Raw genomic sequence first — 27723 nt, 5'->3', positions numbered from 1 at the left:
CCATATCGTTAGAGACTTAATCTAAAATATCCATATCGTTGGGTTTCCACAACGAACTAAATTTGGTTAGTTTAAGCTTGGGGTTTTCGAATTCAATATATTGGGACCAATGCCACACTTGTAATAATTGTTTTTTTTTGGACATTTTGGGACCAATAACACACTTCTAATAATTTTTTTTTTTTTAGTCTGTCCAACACAATATATGGGTCCTCAATAACAAATACTTTTGTTTTTTATCGGTTTAATGGGTCGGTTATTTAAACCCTCCGAAATTCGAAACCACATTTAATTTTTATTCTTTCAACAGCTGCCATAGATACCATTCCACTAAATGACTAAAGTACAAGACGAAAAAAAGAGTTGCTTCCAAACACCACACCTGAAAGAACAAAAAAGACCCAAAAGAAAACTGCTCCCATCAATTTTCCCACCTTCACTTCTAAAAAACATCCTCATTATTTCCATCTCCGTTTAAAAAAAAACAAAACACTTCATTTTTCTTCTTCTTCTTCTTCTTCTCTGCAATGGCAAATCTACACTTATCCTCAAACCAAGCATTTGCTTCAAAACTACTACTTCTATTATCAGCACTACCATTAACACTAGCTTTATTTGCATTCATTCTTCAATGGCGTGGTGGTGGTGTTTTAAATGACCCAGCTTCACGTTATTCACCACACAATAAATTCGAGTTCCCTGGCATGGGTGGTGAATCTAGTTCTGGAAGTTCTCCTCCTTTTAATAATCTCCTTCATTCTTCCAATTCAGATTGTTCTGAGCTTTTGAGTCATGGTGCTTCCGTTTCTTTTCCTTATTTTCGTGATTGGAAGTTTAATTTCAATGCTGATCTTAAACCCAAGGTAATCAAGTTTTGTTTTTTAAGCTTACTTTTCATCATTTTAACTGTTTTGGTGTGATGGGCTTTTGTTTTTATTAGTTTGTAGTGATTGCGTGTGATGGGGTTTTTTTTTTATTTGATCTGTTGAATTGAGATGATTTATAGGTTTTTTTTATTGATTGGGCTTGTTGTGCATTGATCTTTATTGGGTATGACTTGATTTTTGTGATCTTGGTTTCTGTTTGGATTAGTGTATGCTAGTTGTTTAAATAACTGATCGTCGAATAATATGTATTTCTTCTGTGGATGATCAATGTATAAAACCTTGACAAGCAACTATTTTTGCTGATCATGAAGATATGCATTACGACGAGCACTTCAGCTGGCTTAGAGCAGATTCTTCCATGGATCTACTATCATAAAGTTGTTGGGGTAACTACCTTTTTCCTGTTTGTGGAAGGAAAAGCTGCATCTTCTAATGTATCTGCAATCTTGGAAACTATTCCAGTAAGTTTGTTTTCTACCCAGTCTACTTGTTTATTTGAAAGATGAATATGTTGCAGATTTTCCCCCCCCTCTAAATGAGATTGTATTAGTTCTATTCTGTAACTTAAGGTTTTGGCATTACCTTGTAGGGAGTGAAAGTAGTATACAGAACAAGAGAGCTGGAGGAGCAACAAGCTGGAAGGTCAGTTCATTAGGTTCTCCACCCTGCACCGTTTCTTTTTAGGAGGATGTGTGATGTTTTTGAATTGTAAGAACTGGATTATAGGATTATAAGTTGGACGTCCTGTTACATTGGAGATAATTTGTTTAAAAGTATTACCAAATTGTGTCGTATTTTTTTCTTAGAAATAATCAATAATCTATATATATACTGCTACATACCGTGGGGAAACTCAAATGTTAACTTTAGTTAAGTGTGAATAGTTCTTCAGTACTTTGTTTGTCTATTCTTAGCTCTTGTATATCTGTCTATCTTTTTTTTTTTTTTTTTTCTTTTTCATCCTATTCTTGTTCGGTCTTGTTTATAATAGTTGGCTTAATAAGGTGGTACATGGTCTCTGTAAATTCTTTTTGTCTTTGTTTTTGTTGCTTTTCTACATTTCTATTTCTTTTTTCTTACTTTCAGTAGAGAACTATACAGCTGTTTTGTATTGTTCTCTTTTGTTTTTGATTTTTTTTCCTTTCTTTAATCTTCAATAAGATAGCACTTATTGATAAATGTCTTTCTTTTGACCTGGTTATGCATTGGATATTTCAGCTATTTACCACTATACTCTCTTTGATTGGAAAGATTTGCTTGGTGCACTGTTGAAGTTTTCCCAAAATTTTCTTCTACATATGCTGATCTGTTTTCAATAACATTTTATTGTTAATTTGGATTTTTCAGCCGGATTTGGAATGAGACTTGGCTGTCGAGCTTCTTTTACAAGCCATGCAATTACGAGCTATTTGTGAAACAATCACTCAACATGGAGATGGCGATTGTTATGGCGAGGGTAAGAATGATATTTTTTGGCTATCCTGTTAGGAGTTTTTGTTTTCCATTCTTAATATAAAGGTCGTCATTTATATGTTAATCTTAATTGTAAAACAGTGGGTGACCATCTGTATCTAAATCGCAGGATGCTGGTTCGGATTGGATCATCCATCTCGACACTGATGAACTATTGCATCCGGCAGGTGCAAGGGAGTATTCATTGAGACAATTGCTGTCGGATGTACCTGGGAATGTAGATATGGTCATCTTTCCAAATTATGTGAGTGAAAGGACCACTTGTTGCTATCACTTTCTTTCACCTTAAGTTGTATATATATTGATCTCCTGGATTTACATGACAATACCATTATGTTTACTTCTTTTTTCAGTAAAAGGGTAAAAGTTTTAGAAAACTTCATTAGTAACTTATTATGTCATCTCTTGTATGTTACATTTTGTCTGTCATGCTTTTTTTTAAAAAAAGCTGAGTATTGAATATTAATTAAGTACACCATCTTTTCAGGAGAGCAGCGTTGAACGAGATGATATCAAGGAACCCTTCAGCGAGGTATTTTTCTTTTCTTATATTTTTTTCCTTGCCAAATTTGAAAATCAGCAGAAACTATATCCAATGGTAATGTAAACAATGGAAGTTATGTATGCCGGTTGGAAAAAGGGGAAAACAAAGGGCCAAACATTGTATTATACAAATTTGGTTGTGTTTTGCATATGGTAATTATATTATTTGGTGCTTGGCAACAGGTCTCAATGTTCAAAAAAAACTATGACCATCTTCCAAAGGACATATATTTCGGCATGTATAAGGAAGCAACTCGTGGTAATCCAAACTACTTCTTAACTTATGGAAATGGGAAATCGGCTGCTCGGGTTCAAGATCATCTTCGTCCTAATGGTGCACATAGATGGCACAACTATATGAAGACTCCAAAGTAAGATACTCAGATGCATCACGATTCATGATTAAAACTGTTCATATTTTATTGGATCCTCTGATTTCGTCTACTTTTAAAATTTAAGGTTGAAGGAGGGAGTGCTGTTCTTTTTTGTTGGTTAATGTGCACTAATAAACCTTGCAATCCTTGGTAGTGAGATCAAATTGGATGAAGCTGCTGTCTTGCATTATACCTATCCTAAATTTTCGGACTTAACTTCTAGACGGGATCGGTGTGGCTGTAAGCCTACGAAGGAGGATGTCAAAAGATGCTTCATGTTGGATTTTGATAGAGCTGTAAGATTCATTCCCTGTATATTTTTTTGTTTGTTTTTTGTCTTTTAGAATAGGTTGCAAACTGGCAATTCATGAGGAATATTATCTTGCTATGTTCATATTAATTGATTGAACCATTGGTAGCTGTAATACCTCTTTGTCTTCAATGCAAATACATTAAGTGATGCATGAGCATTGATTAATTAGTTAATTAGCAGTTTCTATTTTCTTTAGTTTCCTAATTCAATTAGGAATAGGATTTAGGATGGTTTCCTATTTGGAATCCAGTTAGATTTAATAGTGGAGCTTATTATATAAAGTCACTAGGCCTTCATTGTTAGATGGTTTCCGATTGAATATTATTTCTTTCTTCATGTTTGAAGGTTTAAACCCTAGTTATAGGTGTTTCTTACATTAAAATTAATTGATGTTTATCTTTTGTTGAAGCTTCCACCAACAAGATACATCATTAAGCTTGAGAAAACGTGCTAATTATGAGTGTCTGAATTAATGAAGCAAATTGCTGTTATAAGATTACACCATAAAGTGTTGTTGTGGAATCTTTGTTATGGGAACCCCAATAGCTAGACAACAAATACATCTAGATTCCTAAGCAACAAAGTTTGTAGCTAAGATAGATAATGATAATCCAGATGGGAGGAGTTTCTAGTTGGAGATTTTTTTTTCCTCTTAGTAGTATTCTCTATATATTGCAGAATGCTATCTTGTTCCTTAATGGTGGTACGCTTAGAGGAAGAAAAATATAATAAAGTATGATACACAAGGGGGAAGTGAAAAAAAAATGGATGTTGTCTAATTACTGGTTTTCCCTTTTCTCATCTATTTTTAGGCCTGTCATAGAATTGCTGTCTACGATTCAGATGAAATAAACACAATATCTTTGGAAAGGATAGCATATAGTTTGTCTCATTTTTACTGTGGGTGAAAACTTGTCTAGATAACAAGTTGAATGTGAGAGGTGAAGGGAATATTGAAGATGACTATATTACGGTGGTTGACAATTAGTCAAAGAGAGGAGACAAATGTCCATAAATGTTTGCAAGTCACTGAACAAATTTGAGGATGATGATGTGGGTGTAAGTGGTACATTATTCTTTCTAATAAGCAGCATTTGAATGTAAGTGATGCACTAAACTTATCATGGAAAAAGACAAGTCGTAATAGCGAATCAGCCATCCGTTTCTTTGAAAGCAAATAAAATTTCGTTTAGCCTTTCTTCAATCAACATAATAGAAGACTAATTTCCTTGTATGAAAATCTATCTGGGCATAGCTATGATTCCCATAATGTTCATACTTACAGATAATATTTTCCTTGTATGTGAATTAGGAATATGCAATGTGTTGATCTCTTTGCAACTGAGCACACCATGCACTGATAGCTTGCAATCTCACTATGTCTTTTTTACATCTCTTCTGACTAGAATATGTTACACTGCTAGAGTGATACCTGTGTGGGGTAATTTTTCTTGTTTAGCTAGCAAGTGCTAAGGGTTTCAAAATAGTTTGTTGCCTCAATACTTGAATACTTAATCTTCCATTAATAGGATTAATTGTGATATATTTATGCATGTGACAGATCGAAAAAGTCTATGTTATTGTAGTTTAAAGTGATAGGCTAAGTTACCATGCCCTGAAATGGAGTCTCTTGGAACTTGTTCCTTTCAAAGTAGAATGCATATCAAGGACCTTTTGGCATTGAACTTTGTTGTTTCGGTGGTCTAAAGTATTCAAAGAGTTTAGAGGATGTTTCTATGAACCTTTTTTGCCAGGTGGGATTGTCTTATGCTCTTTGGTATGGGGTGATTGTGCATTTATTGGGTTTTTTCTTATGTAGGGCTTCTCAGCCTACTTTCCTCTCATTAATGAAATTTCATTTTAGTATTTTACCCAAGAAAAAACTAATTTAACCACAGAAAAGTGACAATAGTAATAATTATATGTAAACAGAAAATTATATCGCAATTGCTATCATAATTATAAGTACAATTTTTACTGTTCTATTGTTCTCATTGGTTGATTGTTAGTAGTATTCAATGTTATGAGATGGTTATTTTGTTTGATTCATATATTTTATGGTTGGTTTAAACTTAAAAAGTAATAGCAACATCTGTTGGATGTCAATAAATATTTCAGTTACTGAAATCCAAAGTTGAGTATCCTCTAGAGAAATCAACATTTTTATCTTATAATTTACCTCTCCTTTTCAGGCTTTTATAATTGCTTCAACTGCGACAGAGGAGGAAATGCTACACTGGTAACCTTTGACAACCTGGGTCAATAATTCTCATTTTCATTTGACTTGCAATATAACTGCAGCCTAACTTGTCGTAGTAAAGTTATACAGAAAACAAAAGTTGGTAGTAACGTTGGAGAAAAATTGTTGAGATGCAGTACCTGAAGGTTTGAGTATATAGCTGAAATTTGGAGGTCATGAGATGTAGGGAAATGTACCAGAAATACTTCTGGTCATGCTTTTCTTTTGTAGTAGTACTAATTGCCACTACCTTTCTTGTTTCCATGGATAGTTAAGCTACCTCTGCTGTTGTTTACCTAGCTTAAGTGACTGTCCAAGCAATGACATAAGAAGTTCATAACCAATAGTAACATATTAGTTGGTTTGTCGCTATTCTGTTTTTTCATGCAGTATTTTATGTGACAACCAGTTGTCGTGAACATAGTGCTATTGCACGTGCTCCACGAAGGTTTGATGGAGTGCAATGAGGTTTTTGTTCAAGGACATAACTCTTTAATAGGTTTGGACGTTTGGGCTACCACTATAAATGATAAATGGCCTGAAATGCATTTAAAGATGATATAGGTGGAACATATTAGACGAGCAGTATGTAACTTCAATAGGAATATATATTTCCAGCAGTATGTATTTAAATAAGCCACAGTAATCTAGTAAAAGAGTTCTCTTTATAACTAAAAGTGAAGTTACTGTTATCCTCCACATGAGCAGTATTAAGTTCCTTTCCTTTTCTTTTGTTTTGGAAGGTATTTTTTTGGCTGACACAATATCTTATTCTATTGTAGGTACCATGAGCACATTGTATGGGCTGATAAAACATTAAACCTGAAACTTCTCAGGAAGGGCATTCTAACCCGAATATATGCTCCCATGGTACGTTCAGTTACAACTTACGTGTGTCTTTCAAGAAAACATGCACGTGGTTTTCTATCACTGCTTTCCTAAGAGATAAAGACTATTATTTGGAAATCACTATAGTTTCAGTCTGTTTCTTAGACTTAATCTAGAAGCCGTGTATGTTTACTTATGTTTACCACTAGGGTATGTCATTTACTTACAGAAAGTCTCATGGGATCTATTGTCAAGTTTTGCCTACACTGATAAGCATGTGCAGATATGTACCTTATTAATGTTTAATTAGTGTAAAATGCGTCACTTTATATTTTCTTCTTCAGGCCATTGTTCAAGGATTAAGGGAGTCAGGTGTGTTCAGTTCTGTTATCATGTCTGCACAAACGACTCTATCGAAGGAGAAGTTCTTATCCTCTGTTGAGAGCAGCAATTCTTCTAGAACGGATAAGTCTAATGTTTTATCCATGAGAAAGTTTGGCAGGAGTGAAGATTCTCAGGCAACTGCAAGGAAGGCCCTGGAGATTGCTGATGCGTCTCATGTAATAGCAGTTCCACCATTGTCTCCACCCGGCATGGATGAGCTCCAAGTGGAAGTATAGTGAACCACGTGTTGTTGCTTCTTCGTCCAACTCCAAGCACCACGTACTATTGCTTCTTTTTCATGTTTGGACGGTGGTTCTATATATCCTACGGAATTCTTTTGTTGGGTCTCATGGGTCTTTCCCGATCATTACCCAAGCGCTGGTGTACATTAAGGTTTAGAGTTACTTGTTAAGAGTGAGAAAAGGAGATACCATTGTCATTTTTTTATTGGGCCTGACTGCCCAATTGAGGTTTAGAAATCTTGGCCTATTTGATGTTCATGTATAGAAATTCGAAAGCAAAAATAGTGATTGTATTCTTGAATGTTGAGTTCAACACGTAAATCAAGTATATTGATTCAGAAGAATATATCGTAGTATGATTTAGTTGCTTTTTCCTCCATGGGGACGACACAATTTCAGAACTTTCAGTCCATTTCGGTTACATTAAACAGGCCAAAATATGCTATTTAACAATGCTAAAAGTAGGTGCTAAAGTGCTGATTTGGCAATGGTAAATATAGATCATGGCCTCATAGGATGTGTATAGAAGAAATGCGTTGTAGATTTGAAATTGCTCTGAAGTCTGAAGATAAAATCTCACACCGCAGCCCGAGTTTATTCCTACAATTATGTTTCTCAGTCGACTAGATTTTAGTTCGTCTCTCTCAAAGATTCTGGGAGTCTCTTAGTCGATTTTCTGAGAGCTTATTATATAATAGCAGTCCCATTAAATTAACCTGCGCACCTTTTTTCCCGCTTATTGTCTATTCGGTGATCGGGTTCATAGGATTGCAAGGCAACTGGCTAAATCCCCTTCTATTGTAAGTTGCAGTGGTGATAGTATTAAGAAAACTGCTGTTAAGGTTGATGTTATTTCCGAGATTGGTGTGAGGACCTTAGGAAGACCAATTTCCCTAAAGGAAGAATTTTCTTATCCAGCTGAGATGCTTTCACAACTCTGCTTGACTGCTCGAGATCCCCTGAAACGTTACAGTTTTGTTCCTACCATTGTTTGTTTCTTCACTGATTTGAGGAACTCAATTAGCTTGGAGCGATCCTGTTCTACGAAGTTTAAGAAGTCTGAGAAGAAAACAAAGGGTGGTGAAAGAAGTCTTAAAACTGAAAAACCATCCAACGCCAGGTAATCCAAAGTAGTCCTGAAGAACAGTTATCACACAAGAGCCGGAAGAGAAAAGTGAATACTGTTCAGTTAAGGATTGATGATGCTGAGGGAAGTAGAGGTGACATTCAGGATTCTGGAGTCGGAACAAATATGGTTGGGAACTGTGGTTCCTCATTTTGGAAAGATTGTCAACCTATGTACAACTCACGCGAAGCAGCGACTGAATCAGGTCGGGAATCGAAGAATTTGGATTCTGATTATAAAAGTGATGAAGGGTCTGAAGAAAATAACTCTTTGGATGATATGAATGGTAGGTTAGAATTGGGAGATTGTGAGAAAGATGGTGATGATGTACAAAGTAGTCCGGCTGATGTGCCTGTTGAGGACATGTTGTTTGATGATTATTATGAGCAAGATGGTGATGGCCAGAGTGATTCTTTTCATCACAGAGAAATTAATCAGCCCATCACTTCCAATTCGAAGAAGCTATCGAGGCCAGTTTCATTTAAAAAGAATGTTCTGAAGAAATCAAAGAGTGGAAATGCTGATGGTGATTATTATGACAACGATGAGGAAGACGGTACTTTTTTTTTAGAAGTTATTTTCCTTTTTAATAGGTTAACAGATTTATATGCACACATGTTATAATAGAAAGTGCTGAATGTGGAGCTATTCACGCCATTTATGCTGGCACCATTTCTTTTTACTAAGTTACAATCATCACTATTCATTATATTATGTAGAACTCAATTACTGATATATCAACCCACTTTATATTTTTATATTCTTTGATTTTTTTAACGAGAACGAAGAATTACCATGATTGTGTGAACTATTATCATTTTGTTTTTCTATCTAGGATTCGGTGGATGAAACCATCACAAGTAAGTACCAGGATATAGGGTTGGCACTGCAACTAATGAATTACCTTGAGTATGTTGAGATTCAAGGTGTCGTAGAATGCTCAAATGGACTAAAGTTTTTGGAAGTTTTGCCGAAGAATGCGTTAGTATTGGAGAAAATGGTTATTTTCACGTCTAAGGATATTACATGTAATAATGAGAAAAGGTTGATGGACTTTTGCGAGAAGGTACAAGAAATTCCTCGAGCATCAACAAATACTGCAATCTTCTTCTTTTGATACATTGATAGCAGATAGCAGACTTTTTGGACATGACATTAGGTTCCTGAAGTGTTCTTTAGTTGTATTTTGGTTTTTTTTTGGAGCCATACTAGAGGGCAGAGGCAAATCTGCAATATCCATGAGATTAATGCCGCAGGAAAGTAAATTGTGCCAATGTGAACTATGTTTCGTTCCTTATTGGAATCTTTGAACAGGTATTTGTGTTGGCTTCTTTTTAGATATTCCCAGCGATTGGGTGCACCATGGTTGAAAATTTGAAATCTTCAACTTGAATGTGTTCAGTTTTTGGTATAACTTGAATGTGTTCTATTTTTCATCTCACGTAGGATAGTTCAACTACTGAGATTGATTTGGCAAACCAAAATGCATGCAAGGCTGCTTTTCGAGTAGATTCGAACGACAACTATTTGTACTGTCTGTCAGTTAGAGATAAACAATACAGTGACTTGAACCATTTCCAGAAGCACTGGATCAAGGGTGAGCCAGTAATTGTCCGCGATGTGCTTGAATTCACATTGTTTGTTTGTTTTAGAAAAAAACGAATATTACAAATATGGTTCGCTCACAACTGCTGTGGACCAAGGCCGATTTGCTTAATTTAAGATAATTTAAAAAAAAAAAAATCTTATTTAAGATATATACAAATCATGCCTTATCAGCAAGTAAACCAAGGCCGATTTGCTTAATTTAAGATAATTGAAAAAAAAAAATCTTATTTAAGATATATACAAATCATGCCTTATCAGATATATACAAATCATGCCTTATCTCCTATATCTATACAAATCACGTAGTAATTCAAGCAACTCCTAAAAAAAAGAATGCTAAATAATTATAAAAACCTCCCTAGATTTGGTTAATTCTCCATACTCTACTATTCACTTATACACATTCAACCAAAAACCTATTACCATACTCAACCAAAACAATTCCTTACCGTCTCTATACTCAACCAAAACCTATACATTGTTCACCAAATCAGGTACTCTTCTTACTGTTTATGTTATGTTTGATTCAATTTTTTTTTTGCTTGGAGATGTGGACTTAGAAATGCCACAATAATGTTTAGGAATATGTAGGCATCAAGGGTAGAAAGTAGGACTAAAGCCTCTTTGCCATTATTTTGTTGCTTTGGAAATTGAAAACCCATGAGATTCAGCATGCTGAACTGTCCTCCTAAATCATCATAGTGTGTGCTTGAAGGACCTAACCTCTCTACCTATCTAAAAGAATGGTCACCTAACTTTAATAAAAAAACAAACCACATTACTCCTTCACTAGCGGGAATAGACCTCTTGCTTTATTGATAGCTATTATATTTGTTTTAGTAAATTTTAGTAGTTCTTAATAATAATTTTATGTCTTATGCAACTTACAGTTCTAATATGGTTGCAAGAGGGACAACAAAGCGTACTACAAATAGTGCCAAAGTAGCACATGGTACAACTAAACCTAGAGTTGCAAGAAGATCAAGAACAAACGTATCTGACCCTGAAAATTGTTTGGCAAAAAAACCAATTCTTAGTACTCCGGTACTAAGTAAAGAAGAATGTAAATTTTATCGATCTAATCGTATGTCTTCTTTAGCTAAAAAGAGGAATAGACCTCTAGGTGTTGGTAATTTGCAAAATCAGTTAAAGAAGGATTTAATAAAAGAAATTCTCATAAAATATAAAACAGACCTCAAAAGAAAAAGAAACTGTTTTGATTCGCTCAGAGATGATGATTACTATTTACAAATCAGTGGATGTGAATTAGATGGTGATGAAGAAAGCAATTCATATGAAGACATGATGCTTGGAGAAAGTGAACATACAAGTAAGAATTTAAATATATGTTATTTTGATATTTAGAATGTACAAATTTTAACTGTGTTATTTTGTTATTTTTTTACATAGGAAATTTTCAAGAAACATGGAATTTTGGAGAACCAAACTGTGTGTGTTCTTTTTGTGGAGCAATATTATGGTATGAAGAAAGAGTTGGGCGAACAAGACAAACCAAAAAACCACAGTTTGGAATATGTTGCCTACATGGAAAAGTTCAACTTCCTGTTTTGGCTAATGCACCTCCATTCCTAAACCAACTACTAGATTATGAAAGTGGTACAAGGTCAGCAAATTATAGAGAAAATATACGGGCGTATAACTCGATGTTTGCTTTCACATCAACTGGAGGAGTGGTTGATAAAAAAAATAAACAACAGAAAGGGACCATATGTTTATAAGATAAGTGGGCAGAATCATCACAAAATTGGAACCTTGCTACCAATTCCAGGTTAGCTTTTAAATTTGGTAAGTTATACATATATATAGCAAATGAAGTGCAAAATATTAGATTGTTTTGGTATGTATAATTTTCTTTAATGAACAATGCAGAAAATAATTTGACATTTGATTTTTCTTAATAATTTTGTGATTACATGTCATTTACCTGTTAATTTTGTTTTTGTTCTTTACGCCAGGTCAGATTCCTAAATTTGGCCAATTATACGTATATGATACAACCAATGAAGTGCAAAACAGATTGAACTCTTTTAGTAAAAAGATTGAAAAGAAAAAATCGTTAGATCCAAACATTATAGCAGGACTCATTGAAATGTTAAATGAAAACAACATAATAGCCGAGAGTTCGAATGGCCGAGATAGATTCTGAATCTGAAATCGCTGATTTTAGTATAAGACTCATTAGTACAAGACAGACTGACGGAAGAGTATACAATATGCCAACTTCTAATGAGGTAGCTGGTCTCATTGTTGGTAATGGAGATGAATCTCAAGGTCACCGTGACGTTGTTGTTGACAAGAAAGGATACGGCTTGAAGAGGATCGATGAGACTTTTCCAAGTTTTATGTCAATACAATACCCTCTCTTATTTCCTGATGGAGCTGATGGGTATAGACCTGAAATAAAATACAGAAATGGTAGTAAAGTTGGTAAGAGACAACATGTTACCATGAGAGAGTATTATGCTTTTCGAATGCAAATGAGAGCAAATGAAGGACTAACAATATTTAGAGGTGGTCGATTGAAGCAACAATTTTGGGTTGATGCATACACTGCTGGTGAGGAAATGAGGCTTTCGTGGGTTAGAAATAACCAACATACGATTCGTGCTGAATTATACCAAGGTTTGGTTGATGCTGTTGTTTCTGGGGACACTAAACCTGCATCTGTTGGTAGGCGATTAGTTTTACCATCGTCTTTTACAGGTAAGTTCAATCAAATCCCAAATACTCACTTGGAACCTTTGAAAATGAATATATAATGACAAATGATTAATTTTACCATTATTTTTTATAGGTGGTCCAAGATATATGGTTCAAAATTATCAGGATGCCATAGCCATTTTCGGATGGGCCGAACTGGCCGATATTTTCACCACATTTACTTGCAACCCCAAATGGCCTGAAATTCAAATGGCATTGGACAAGGTTTCTAAGGGACTAAAACCTGAAGATGCCCCTGAAATTGTTGCTCGGGTATTCGAAATAAAACCGCAGACGAAGTTAATGACCGACGGTAACGTCGTAAACATTTTGGTAAAGCTTGGGCAGGTCAGACTTTATGTTTAATTCTTTTGCCTATAATTTATAAAATGCATAAGCATAGTTCCATTTGGGATTAACGAACATGTATATATACATTTCAATAATAGTGGTTCATACATAATTAACCCAAAAAATATTTGGAATAATGGGAAACTTAGAATGAAGAAAAAGAGTGTTATAGTTCAAAGAGTCAATTTGCACCTACTATAGATTTTCAAATCTACCAGTTTAGTAAGCCATCAGTTGGTGGCATAAATAAAGGAAACTTAGTACATACCTCTTGCTTGGATCAACACTCCATATTTAACACTAGGCCAGATACGAAATCGACACACATTGAAGATCATATGCCTCACTTCTTGCTATATCGCCGCGTTGCATTGGATACTTCCTATCCGTTCAATTTACATGTATAAAAAAGAAAGAACGGATCGACTCTAGACTCCATGCCGCGAATTTAGCATTGGAACTATACCAAAACACAACAACATCCCTAATGCCCTAAAAGCTTAATACTGAAGACGCCAACAACCAATAAAACTCTTGGTCTATACTAATTTGTTTTACTATTGTCTACGTTTAGTTTGCACGAATTGGTGAGGATATAAAAGTCCTCGGAAGCATTTTGTTCTGGTGTTTGGTAATGGTTAAAAATGAGATGGATATAGACAGAAAACATAACAAGCAATAAAATACAAGTAAAAAAATAAAACCATCAAATCTTAGCACAGCTTGATCAATGATCACGTCATATCAAACAATGGATCACTTCAGCTCAGAAAAAGAAGCAACCTGAAAGAAAAGGCACCATGCTAATCACTTAAATTAAACTTAAGAAAAAATCATAGTAACAAAAAGCTGTAAAGGATAAGAAAAAACATATAAAAGGAGCTGGCAAAAAACATACCTTTGAGGGGGTTGGTAAAGTAATGAAGAGAAGATGATGTTGGGATAGATGAGAGCATGTCTCCTTTCTTCAAACCTTCTCTCTCTGCTCTCTTCTCGATATGATATCTCCTTTTCTTGACTTTGCTGCTGCTGCTGCTAAAACACCGGCCTTTTGTTCAACGAGATATCTGCAGAGACAGGGAGATTTAAGCTATTTATCAAAGATTCTAACACAAAAGATGTGTGCAAGTCAATGCTATGTACAATCCTGAGAAATGTGTATTTGTTATTAGATGTCTCTTTCTTAAATAGATTTCGCCTTCAAGATTTTTTGTAAAATAAGGTTAACCTTTGAGAAGCTTCCTTTCATAAGACAATTGAGATATAATGTAAATAATAGCTGCCGCCACTGATATAGGGCTCCTCCTGTATCCTCATTCTCTTATTAATATATTCTATTTACCAGTTATAAATAAAATAAAATAAGAAAAACCAAGTGCTACCTTATATCAAGCTCCTCGATTTCGAACTACTTCTTGAGCGGCTTTAACAGATTGATTTGCCATGCCAAGATGAACTACCTCAAATAATGTAGGTAGAGTTATGCTCAGATAGTCAGAATAGGGGCCAATAGGACCCAAGAACAACATGAGGGCTGCAAGCAAATACAAAAGTAATTGTCGAAGATATGTATGTAATCACACAAATCATGAATTATTTAGAGAATTTGGACAAATTCTAATGAGCATGATGATAAGAAGAGGACATAAATTTCAAAGAAAAGCGGTCGTTGGACAAAGTGACAAACTAAGACATGATTATAACTGTACTCAAGTTACTAGACATCTTAGGTATCGCAAATAAGATGAATTGATATAAGTACAAGAACAAACAGATGAGGGATAAGCCTTGAGGTGACCTCTCAAATATAGGTTTATCAGATGTAAGTAAAGATGTCACTCCACCAGTTGCCCTGGGAGCAAAGAAGACAAACATTCCAGGTAGAAGCTTTGGATGCAGATCTTTTGCATTGGCTTTCTCCTCCTGAAACGAAAGGCGATTAGATATAAGAATGAAACTGGGTCAGGAAGCTCAGCTGATATTAACTTATTTATCTGAGCAGGAGTTTTGGGCTTGGAACCATTATCCAAGAAAAGCAATATATGAGCATGAGGTAATCCTCTTTTCTGAAACTCTATTGTGTATATTGCTGCAAAAACAAAGAAAAGACAATAAAAGAATATAAGGTAAGCTTTTCGTATAAGAAAAGATCATTAAATCAAACAGGGCATTAACTACCAAATTATGCAAAAAAACATTTTTTTTGGAAACTATAGGAAAGTATGGATTTTAGTATAGCATCTATTTTGAGTATGATACTGCAAAGTAAGTCCTAGGCAAAATGGACAACTCTCATATTTCAGCTTTCAATAGATACACTAAAGAGCCTTTACGTTAGGGAAATATCCATTAACAATCACAGTTGTCTTGCTCAGATGCAATCTATGGCAGAAGACATGCTTTCATGACATTATTTTACTGTTCCAGAAAGATTGAGGAAAGTATGGATTTTAGTATAGCATCTATTTTGAGTATGATACTACAAAGTAAGTCCTAGGCAAAATGGACAACTCTCATATTTCAGCTTTCAATAGATACACTAAAGAGCCTTTACGTTAGGGAAATATCCCTTAACAATCACAGTTGTCTTGCTTAGATGCAATCTATGGCAGAAGACATGCTTTCAGGACATTATTTTACTGTTCCAGAAAGATTGAAAGCTGGCCGTCCAATTCCAGTCCCGAATTCAGGGGTTCAAACAACGCAACTTGGCCATGTTAAAGTTAAAAGATTAAAATCTTTATCTCAAGTATAATGTACAATTCAAATTTACAGCTATAACTACTTCTTATTTTATTTTTATTTAATTGTTACAGGATTTGGCCACTGCCTTTATTCAGGTTCTTGGTAATGAGAAAGCAAGCAATCAAATTTTCAATATCTCTGGAGATAAATATGTCACGTTTGATGGGTTAGCAAAGGCGTGTGCTAAGGTAATTATAGCAGAGAATATAAAAGAATTCAACAAATGTTGTTCATTTGTTCAGGTTGAAGATTTTTCTTTTTCCCTTATTTGATTCCACTGTTCACTATAATCCTAAGGAATTTGATTTTGGTAAAAATAAGGCATTCCCATTTCGTGACCAGGTAAACACAAACTAAATCCACTATAACATTTCCTAAATTATGGCAACAAACATTGCAAAGAACATGTGCAACAGGTAAAAAGTAAAAAAGAAATAAAGAAAACATTGTATTGTTTTGTGTTTGGTTGGTGTGTGTGTGTGTGGCGCTACATGAATGCTAAGTCCATGGTTATTTATGTTGTTTTCTATGCTAAGTCGGGATAGTGCAGGAGCTTGACTAAATGTGTTTGAGTTAGGACATATTTATTGTTTAACTTTTCAAAAGTAGGGTCATTGACATTTAAAACTTATGTGAAAACATTTAAATATAAAGACTAACCTGCCCAAGCTTTACCAAAATGTTTACGCTGTTGCAAATCAGTCATTAACTCGTGTAGTTTTATTTCAAATACCCGAGCAACAATATCAGGGGCATCTTCAGGTTTTAGTCCCTTAGAAACCTTGTCCAATGCTATTTGAATTTCAGGCCACTTGGGGTTGCACGTAAATGTGGTGAAAATGTCAGGAGTTCCAGCCCATCTGGAAATGGCTATGGCATCCTGATAATTTTGTACCATATATCTTGGACCACCTGTAAAAGACGATGGTAAAACTAATCATTTATCATTATAAATTAATTTTTAAAACTTGTAAGTGAGTTTTAGGGATTTCAATAGACTTAATTACCTGTAAAAGATGATGGTAAAACTAATCGCCTACCAACAGATGCAGGTTTAGCGTCCCCAGAAACAACAGCATCAACCAAACCTTGGTACAATTCTGCACGTATAGTATGTTGGTTATTTCTAACCCATGAAAGCCTCATCTCCTCAACAGCAGTGTATGCATCTACCCAAAACTGTAACTTCAATCGTTTACTTTTGAATATTGTTAGCCCTTCATTTCCTCTCATTTGCATTCTAAATGCATAGTACTCTCTCATGGTAACATGTTGTCTTTTACCCACTTTACTACCATTTCTGTACTTGGTTTCAGGCACATATCCATCTTCTCCGTCAGGAAATAAGAGAGGGTATTGCATTGACATAAAACTTGGAAAAGTTTCATCAATTCTCTTTAAGCCGTATCCTTTCTTGTCAACAATAATGTCACGGTGACCTTGAGATTCATCTCCATTACCAACAATGAGAGCAGCTACCTCATTAGAAGTTGGTAAGTTGTAGAGCCTTCCATCAGTTACTCTTACGCTAATGAGTCTTATACTAACATCGGCGGTTTTTTGATTCTTCAAAACGATCTCTTGCCATTCTCAGAAGTCTCGGCTATTACATTTGTTTTCATTTAACATGCTAATGAGTCCCGCTATAATGTTTGGATCCAACGGTTTCTTCTTTTCAATCTTCTTACTAAAAGAGTTCAATCTGTTTTGCACCGTTGCACCTGTATCATATATGTATAACTGCCCAAATTTAGAGTCCGGCCCGACGACACAAGGGAAAAACCAAATTAACTTCGTAAAGAACATGTAAAAACAAAATAATTACGAAAATTCAAATGGCTAATTATTTGCTCCATTTTACATTGAAGAAAATCATATCTACGTAAAAAATGTAATATCCTAGCCAATAAAAAAAAAATTCTAATATCCTAATATCTAAGAATCTAATATTTTGAAATATTTTCAAGAGGGTATTGTAGTTCATTGGCTGTATCATATATGTATAATTGCCCAAATTTAGGAGGTGTACCTGGAATTGGTAGCAGGGAACCAATTTTGTGGTGATTTTGTCCGCTGATCTTAAAAACATATGGTCCCTTACCATTGCTTATTTTTTTTATCAACCACTCCCCCAGTTGATGTGAAAGCAAACATCGAGTTATACGCCCTCATGTTTTCTCTGTAATTTGTAGACATTGAACCACCTTCAGAATCTAGTAGTTGGTTTAGGAATGGAGGTGCATCAGCTAAAAGAGGAAGCTGAACTTTTCCATGGAGGCAAACATATTCCAAACTTTGGTTTCTTGGTGCGCTTTTGTTCTACCAACCCTTTCTTCATACCAAAGTATTGCTCCACAAAACGAACACATAGACTTTGGCTCTCCAAAATTCCAGGCTTCTTGACAATTTCCTGTGTTAAACACAAACATATAAATTTCTTTAGGAATTTTTTATCATAATACAAAATTAAAATATATGGAAAATCTTACTTTTATGTTCAGTTTCATTTGATATGTCTTCTTCATCATCATCTGATTCACTACTCATCATTTGTGAATAATAATCTTCGTCTAATGATACAAACTCATTAAACTCAGCAACAACGGATTTTTTCCTCTTCTTATTCAGGTCAGCTCTTTTTTGTTTGGAAATTGTTTTCATTAATTCATTTCTTTCCTGATTTTGCATACACTCAACACCAAGAGGCCTTTTCCTTTTTTCCGCTAAATAACTCATTCGATTAGATCGATTAAGTTTACATTCTACTTTGCTTAAAACTGGATAAGTGCCTGCAAAATCAATCAATTAGTGTTTTTCTACCGCAATATTTGTGCTAGTGTACAACATAACTCAACAAAGACGAGAGGGTATATGAACTGATATCATGAGGTATTGGGTACCATGACAACTTCACAACCATAGAGAAAAGTCCACTTGAAAGAGTGGAGGTGTAGGTCCTTTTAACCACAACTACAAAGAACAGAATATACCTCATAAAAACGCAAATATTTGGTATACTGTATAGCATAATAATTATTATAAAATCATTCCATTTCCAATTCAGTTGATTTAAACTTAAAACTTTCATACCGGAAAACTAAATAAAAATAAAATAAAACAATCTAATAGTTTATACTGAAAAAATAGCAAGCACTGTCTTTCTGACATTTACTTTCATAATATATTATTAGTTGTGATTATTATTGTTATTATCAGTGTGTGTGCTTATCCAACACTTCAAGGTTTTTCGCAGACTCAAAAGGCAACAACATGTTAAATTCTAGGCATGTTTGTGCTTGAAATACCTTACTGCTGCATACCTTTCCCCACATAGTGAATATAGGTATTAAGATTGAAACAATACCTATTTTTTCCTTTGATTTTATTCTTGTCCTTCTTGCTGCTCTAGGTTTTGCTCTATTTTTTTATGCTCTACCACTGGTTGAAGCACGCTTTGGTGTTCCTTTTGATACCATTGAAGCTATACAATTGAGAGTTTTTAGAAAGTTGAGTTTGATATAAGAAGTTGAGTTTTGGTTTAGTAGGTTTTAGGAATTCAAAATCTAACTCACCGCTAGGTTTGGATGAGTTTTAAGAAATAAGAAGTGGAGTTTTTGGTTTATTAGGTTTTAGGAATTTTGTTTTATTAGGATTAAGTAGAGTTTAAAAAAAAAATAAGAAGTTAAGTTTTATGCGTGCGTTTTTGGAACTGTAATAATTGATATAAACATGCAATGTCATATAGTAATTCTTGATTGATTCTTTTAAGAAATAAGAAGTGGAGTTTTTTGGTTTATTAGGTTTTAGGAATTTTGTTTTATTAGGATTAGTAGAGTTTTAAAAAAATAAGAAGTTAAGTTTTATGCGTGTGTTTTGGAAACTGTAATAATTGATATAAACATGCAATGTCATATAGTAGATTCTTGATTGATTCAATTGAATACTATTCTGTTATTTGGACATGCGTAACTAATTAGCTCTAATCAAATAGGAAAGAAGGAGCTATTTTGATGAACCCCAAAGGGTGAATTTGGCATGTGAGCGAACCTTGCTTCAAGATATTGATGATGCAAAGGTAATGGAGGTTATCCTTGAACTTAATGTATGTATTGTGGAATTTGAGAACGGAAAAAAAGTGTTGAATTTATGCACATTATACATTTCCTATGAACTATATTTGGACTTTTTTCGCAAAAAAAAAAACATAGATAACTGGACTTGCTATGCTGAAAGATCTGCTTTGTTCTGCTTCTGCCTACCAGCAAACTATTGTGTGATGTTCATACTAATTATCTTAACATTAAGATACTGAAAACGTGTTAGTATGAATAGCGGCATAGGTTGATTTGTCCTGCATCCATCAGTTGATATTTGTTCCTTTTGACCCACCTTTCCCTGGAGTGTCGTAGTTGGTCTTGCGTGTTTTTATTCATCTAGTCGTGTGAAGATCCAATTGGTCTGTAGATTCTACAATACCTTGTGACAGATATGATGCGCAACCACTCCGCGTTTTGGTTAAATAGATGTGACAATTGACTATAACCAAATACCTGTAATTTGCTACTCTGCGTTTTGAAATGTTAGTTTAACTTATCACCATGATTACCTTTTAAGTCTTATTGAGGTATGGGGTCATAAGGTGATGTTCCGTTTCAGGATGATGATGAGGCAGACTGTAAATAGGCAGCGCAGATCCTGGTATTGCACTATTTCTAGGTTGCACATACCACAATAATTTATTGTAGGAACGAATGTTTGAGATCAGCTGAGCTGTTATGTATTGTTTTCTGGTCGAAATCAAAAACTTCTGATAACTCATGGGTTCTCAGTTACATCAACATCCCATATAATTTGGGTGGTCCGGTTGACATCATTCCTTTAAATTTATCAGCTCGTCTTCAAGATTAGAAATTATCAATTTTTTTGGAGCATATAAGCTTCCTTAAATGAAAGGGACATTGATTTAGACTTTCTGTTAAGGTCCTTTTGGTGCATAAAAAATTCATTGGGGGTACTCTATGATTTTGAATCAAGGTTAAAACCTTATGAGCCTTGTTGTGTGAAATTGAGGTTATGGCCTTGTATGTTGAGATCTAGGCCTCAGGGAACATTGCTGAGTACAAAACCGTGAGACTCTCCATATCCTGGCCTTGATGCTTTCTTTTTTATCTTTTTATGCACTTGTTGTTTGATTTGTCCAATAGTCAGACATTTTTTTTACCTGTATGCAGATAGCTCTATTTGTTTCTTCCAGCGATGCCATACAGCTAGGTTGGCTTCTGACATTTCTCAAGAGTGTAAGTCGTGGGAACATCAAAAAGATGTGAGCCAACCTTGCGAAGGTATGTGTTTTGTGGGAGTGCTTGATCTTTCATGTTAATTGGTGGGATTTCTGCTTTCCCATTGTACAGAACAACTCCACTTTGTACGTGGAAAAGCTGAACCAACAAAGTCGTGGCATTCACATTTTTATTATTAATTTGGAAGTGTATTTTGTGCTCTTTCTGTATAAGCCAGTTCCAGTAGGATGGCTTTAATTTAGACCAAACTTTACTGATTAGATATGTTCTCAAATTTTCAGTACTCCAGGGCTCCTACTAACCCTGAAGTCGAAACACTGTCTGAGGAGCCATGGGACCCTTGAGACATTCATCTCTGTCTGTCTCCCACACATTCTTTACAGCTTGTTTTGTTAATTTCTCAACTCTCTTCTCTGGCAGAGTCCACCTACTTTCAATGGAGCAAGACATAGGCGGACTTCATGTAAATAGGCAGCGCAGATTCTGGTATTGATATATTTAAATAAGGTAGTATCAGGTTGTTGGTTCTATTTGTGAAGTGCTTTAGCTCCTTTCTGGCACAATAAAAGAGCCATCCTTGTGAGTATAGATAGCCATATATGAATCTGTTCTAGTCACTTCAACATTCGGTTTTTTTTTCCTACAAAACAATACCAACTATGTTAGAAGTGAACACTGCACGGTGTTAAGATTTAAACCAACAAATTGACAAGGTAGAGAAATACCATATCATGGACTGTTCTTGCTGCTCCCCTTCTACTTGATGTATGAAAAGCCTTCACAGCTTCTCTAGCCGCCTTGCCCTTTAACTGCATGTTTTTTCTCGATGGTTTAGATTCATTATCCACGAACTTTTCCCATTCTTCGCGTTTCACTCCTGCTGGGCAGTTCCTCTTCCTATGGACGTCAATGTCATACTTATCATAGTACTTCACACGGAGACGATGCTTAAACTGCCTAAAGCATTTGGCGACTTTCTTAAGATTTGTCTTTTTGTATGCATCATCCACATTGTATTCTTTCTGTATACATGCCAAGTGTTTAACATGAATCAGTAAATAACATGCATTCTACAATAAAAGATTCACAGATCATATATTTATATTCGAGTCGTATTTTAACCGATCTGATGTACGCTCCACATATTTCACTTCCATATACAAAGAGGAAACAACATAATGCATAAGAATATAAATACAGTTCAAGACGCCATCATACAATCACTATAAACCCATCTTTCAAGATTTTCAGGAAATCATTTTCTGGGATACACCCAGTCTGACAACCTTGGAATGTCTAAGGTCCATCTTTCAGATAAGTACATATTATACAGATTGAACTATAATATGCAGAGCATTCAATATAGAAGGATTACTATCACGAAATCTTTTGTAAATAAATCTCAAGAAAATATAAAGCATTCCCTGAAAGTCATTGATAATTTGATACTATTCATTTATAGGAAGAGGTGCTCAGTCACCTAGCACAACACACTAACTGAGAATGAGAAAATTTTCTGGTGGGTTCTAATCTTACTGACGAATGAACAGAGAGCTTTCAGAACCTACAGAGTCATCAAGGACTTTAGTAGGGTTTCAAGTCTTATTTCAAGGAAGATCAACCTTCTTTGTAATTAGAAAAGGGACAGATTAGGATGGGTTCCTCATCAATTCTATCTTAATAAGTGGTCAGCGTTTAAAGAAATAAATTAATACGTAGAAGATTTTGTCTTAAACCTTCATAGTTATTGGAAAACATATTATCAACAATTACAATTAGACCAGAAATCTGTCAAAAATGGCAGAACATTGATAGTGGTAAGTCCCTTCAATAAATTACAAAGTCATGCTTCAAAGCAGTGAATTCTTAATTTGTAACAATAATTATGGAGGTTAAAATGATAGTTTACAAAAGAGAGATCATTACTTAAAATCTAATAACATATACTACAAGGTGAATGATGTTATAGGAGAAAAGATAGTACGAAAAGAAAATGTACAGGATTATCATAGATCGGTTAAAATACGACTCTCTGCAGCTTATAAATACAAAGATTCAATATAGCAAATTAAGATAAAAATTAAAGACTAACCGCTGCTCCAGATCATGTCTTTTGTTGGACTAGGTACATTGTTAAAACTCTCATAAGAGATGGGACAATGTGTCTTTGTTTTCCCCACCAAGCAAACTAGAAAATTCTCTTCGGAGCATGTAACATGACATTCCAGCCACTCCTTGTTAGGTCTTTCCAGTAAAAAACTATTATTGAACTTCATCTCCTTTTTAAAATTAACCGGATTTTGGTTACGATGTTTATTATGGCAATCAACATCCACATCTTCATCCGAACTAATCTCATCCGCAACCAAATCCCCATCCAAACTACTCTCATCCGCATTGAATTCTTCATCCGCACTAATCTTATCAATGCATTCATCTAAATCATCAAGCTGGACATTCATAAGCTCTTCATTCACAAAGTTAATTTCTTGAAGATGGTTATCTTCGGGAGAGTTATGAGAGGATGAACCAAAAGGTTCAAAATTCCCAACATTTTTTACAGATGACTCCCCATGAAAATACCATGTATTGTAAGACTTGTCAAATCCAAAACGAATTAACTGAACAAAAATGGTTTTTGGATAAACACTTGGCACACGGACAAGAAGACCAAATTCTTTTTCCTAAACTATCCCTCATAAATTCAAAGAATGATTCAATTCCATCTAGATACACATCACCGCCCACTGGTTCCTTCATCTACTCTCTGTTTGGGGGTGACAAAGTCATCCCTACTTAATGCAACATATAAAAGTTACCGATAACTTAAGAGTTGAAACCCATAAAAATAAAACAAGTAAATATAAATAACTAGGTATACATAAAACCGATAACATTACATTAATATACCTATACATACTTGGTTCTCATTAATTTACATAAACTTGGGATGTCAAAGCTAGAATTACTACCACATTCATCTCAAATTAAGCAAAATTTTAAATTAAGGTGTTCAACTTCGGTTACTTCAAGGTTAAATCTACGAGTCATTTTTTTTCCCGCTAACAAATAAATCTAATAGTCAACTTAGTTATTAATTCAAACCTGATGTGAATCCAAGGAATTTATTCAAACATGTAAAACTGAAGAAAAACATGTAAACCTACATTGCTTAGATAAACTTGGGGTTTTGTCAAAGCTATATATTTTAACATTCAAATTATGCAAAAATGAAGCAAATTGAGAACATACCCAAGCCTTATTTCATACTAAAAACTACTAATCACCCAAAAACAAAGCAATTTAATCAATTGTTTGTTTACTTACCGGTGATATTTAGCAGTATAAAAAACAAAGCAATTCAATCAATCATTTGTTTACTTACCATTTCAATCAATCATACATTCAAATTTTCAACAACATTAAACTCAAATTACATAGAATAACAAGATATTAAACCTGTTTTACCAGGCTACAAGCTTTCTCTCGTGAATATTCGATATTCTATTGGGAGCTTCAACTTAGTATGTGTATAGATTCTTCTAGGTCTTATATAAAACTTGAAAATTTGATTTCAATGAGTTCCATTCAGTCACACAAATTGGAAAATAAAAATGAGGTGTACTAAAACCCCCAAATTTTCACGCGTTTCCATGGTATTTTATATCATTTTTATTTATATACTTTTGAGGACAAAGCATGCTTTTGTTTGGGGGTGGCATAGAAATTTGGAAAATAAAAATGAGGAGAAAGAAGCCGTATTTCCTATTTTTTACTACTTTTGAGTAAATTCCAAACATACCCTCTAGATGTACGTATCAACGGTTTTAGACTGGATACGACGCTTATTTGTGTTGGAAGCGCTCGATAGATGACAAGTGCCGTTTGGGTTAAAACGATTTTGTCCTATTTTAACAATTCTGGTGTAGTTAAAGTAACGTTCTCTTCACTCTTCAGTCTTCATTCAAACGTTATATGATTATAAAAGTAGTACGAAAAATTCTTGAATGGTTATGGAACATATGGAATTTCGATCAAGACAAAAGGCATATATGTGATGCTATTTTGGTGCAGGCAAAAGGTTTGTGATGCTATAACTGTAATTTTTTTTTATTTTTTATTTTTATTGGTGAAGATGCTATAACTGTATTCAATGTGTTTGTGTGATTGGCTATCCTTGCTAAGTGTTGCTATTAATTAGGGGATGCTAAAAGTAGAGCAAATGTTAGTATTGCCAAGAACTTAATGCTTACAAATTAAAATAGATTGAATCGCAAATTTCCAAGGTAAGTTTTTTCTAACATGCAGCAAGTGCCACGAGGATCAAAGCATTGGCCCTTTAGGAAGAGTAAACAACTCATAACTACAATAGATAGAGCTTATGATTCTACTAGATCGAAGTCTTCATGCTTCTTTCAAGATGTTGTTATTGCAAGAATAATAGGAAAAAAAAACAAACTTTACTTGCCCAAGGTACAAAAGAAGGTAATCATAAAAAAAGATTAACCCTTTCACGATCACAAGGCTGAAAACCTATTCTGCTCCTTTCACCAGGTCATATACTCTGCTTCCATAATGTCATCTACCATATATATATAGCTTGAGCAATAAAATATTAAATGAGGTACAAGGTGATTGTTTGGCCCATGGCTTGTCAAGGACTGCAAAGAGATGCCCCAAATCTCAGAGCAGAAAATGTGAAAGCTACAAGGTTAACATCTTCCAATTTATCATCAAATTCAAGATAATATTGTTTCGGATTCTCTTAATCGTCTTGAGGATTGAGGAAGGTCACCTACCACAAGGTAACCTGTAAGGCCCAACAAAAGGAAGCTTACAAGGAGTAATGAAGGCTCAATGATTTAATGACTTCGAAGAATTACCCAGCATGCACTTTGACAATTCTTCAAGGAGGGATTTCACTGGGAAGACGTAGTTTGATTGTTGCTAAAGTGACGAACAACATTTAGAAAACGCATTGAGGCTCTAGTTGAAGATGCTTACTCCTCACAGTAATGAGGTGCATACGCTGATACACAGACCAAACAGTAAGAGGCTCTAGTTCAAGAGAAACATGGTATTGTTCGCACACATCAAACAGTAGAAGATATATCATTGTCTTCCAACATGCAAAATCAAATAACAATGAGAATAAAAGCGCAATTAAAGATACTGACTCTCACACTACCAGCACATGTTCGCCGATTACACCACCAGGGGTATGAAAATCTCCGAATCCATCAAAGACGAGACCAATTCCAGATCCTTCTTCAGAAACTAGGGATTTTGTTATTCGAAACCGGTAGCAATGTAGCTTGTTGTCAGCTTCCCTATCCCAGCAAATGAGACACAACTTTTCCTTCCCCACAGGTACTAGGAACGAACAGTCAGGATGATCACCACGATAGTACGGTTTTACTCTTACAAGTTTGGAGTTCTCTAATTGGTATAAAAATATCCACTCATTCTTAATTAGGTGGTATGAGTAAATATGCCCACAATAATGCCAAAACAAAACATCTTCTACAACCACCATATGGTAGCACATTATAGGAACAGTGCTGATCTGAGACCCGAAACAAATCCACTTTTCAGTAGCATAATTATAGGAATAAACCGGGTTACCAATAATTCCCCAGAGAATAATCTGGTTCCGGTGCTCATAAACGGCCTGAAAATTTACGATGCGATTATCAAAAACCTCTTGTGGAGGGCTTGGAAGAAACTTCCAGGCATCAGAATCGAGATCATAGCACTCAGCCCATTGCTCTATACTGATATCCATCTGTTTAGTGCCACATCCAAAGACATAGATCCTACGTCCAATAGCTACCACTGTAGGAAAAGCCCTGGGGTGGTTCAAAGGCGGGCACCTTCGTTTCCATGTATTTGTGGCGGGATCAAATATAAACACCTTGGAAGAGTAACAATCGTCCGACATACCACCAATGAAATATATCTTGGAGTCGAAAGCAACACAACCATAATATAGAATATTGTCTATATCTAAACCGCAAGGAAAGTTAAGTGATGGAACCTCAGAAAACGAAAATCCTTGTCCTCTTATCCCACTGTGAGGATTGAGGAGATACCATCTGTCGATTTCCTGTTCAATTGAAACGTACACTGATTTTTCATCATCGTTTTTTGTGGCCACAGACGACTCTAGTGGTGGTGCTGGTCCATCAGATATCTTCTCCTTCTTCCGGATCTCTATCCTCATCTTCTCACAAATCTCTCTAATAACAAATTGGGCCAGAATTCCTCCTATTTAATAATTTTGCTGAAATTAGAATTCAATAAAAATTAGAATTCGATTTGTAGTTGTACAAGGAAACTTTTGATATTGGCAGATTGAACGGTGCAACAAAGAGACCATCTATGCGAAAGTCTACGGTTCCACCCCACTTAAAAACAGCAAACCCTACAATTGTTTAGCCGGTTGAACTCAAAATGGTTTATTGGACAACAAAAGAAACAGGAGAAATAAACAACATTGGAAACTACTTTTTAGACTAACCAACACTAAACAGATTGAAGTGTATCGGAATACTATTAAGAATAGATTCACAACTCCAACTGCTTTCAA

General features: G+C 34.9%; 2 protein-coding genes across 2 annotated transcripts; both read left to right on the top strand.

Annotated features, from left to right (window-relative positions):
- Positions 1 to 354: 354 nt before the first annotated feature.
- Positions 355 to 7657, top strand: LOC147484263 (glycosyltransferase-like KOBITO 1). The gene is made up of 11 exons (XM_086577856.1): positions 355 to 863; positions 1199 to 1348; positions 1477 to 1529; positions 2235 to 2343; positions 2470 to 2604; positions 2848 to 2892; positions 3087 to 3274; positions 3432 to 3573; positions 5783 to 5829; positions 6612 to 6699; positions 7002 to 7657. Exons 1-11 carry the CDS (start codon positions 528 to 530, stop codon positions 7275 to 7277), a joined length of 1569 nt encoding a protein of 522 aa, XP_086433982.1. The 5' UTR covers positions 355 to 527; the 3' UTR covers positions 7278 to 7657.
- Positions 7658 to 8401: 744 nt separating this feature from the next.
- On the top strand, positions 8402 to 9387 carry LOC147484262 (protein CHROMATIN REMODELING 5-like). The gene is made up of 2 exons (XM_086577857.1): positions 8402 to 8965; positions 9245 to 9387. Exons 1-2 carry the CDS (start codon positions 8536 to 8538, stop codon positions 9256 to 9258), a joined length of 444 nt encoding a protein of 147 aa, XP_086433983.1. The 5' UTR covers positions 8402 to 8535; the 3' UTR covers positions 9259 to 9387.
- The last annotated feature ends 18336 nt before the right edge of the window (positions 9388 to 27723 follow it).

This window comes from Coptis chinensis, chromosome 8 (assembly GCF_015680905.1).
Source record: "Coptis chinensis isolate HL-2020 chromosome 8, ASM1568090v1, whole genome shotgun sequence".
Lineage (NCBI taxonomy): Eukaryota > Viridiplantae > Streptophyta > Magnoliopsida > Ranunculales > Ranunculaceae > Coptis > Coptis chinensis.
This window is presented reverse-complemented; position numbering and strand designations above follow the sequence as displayed.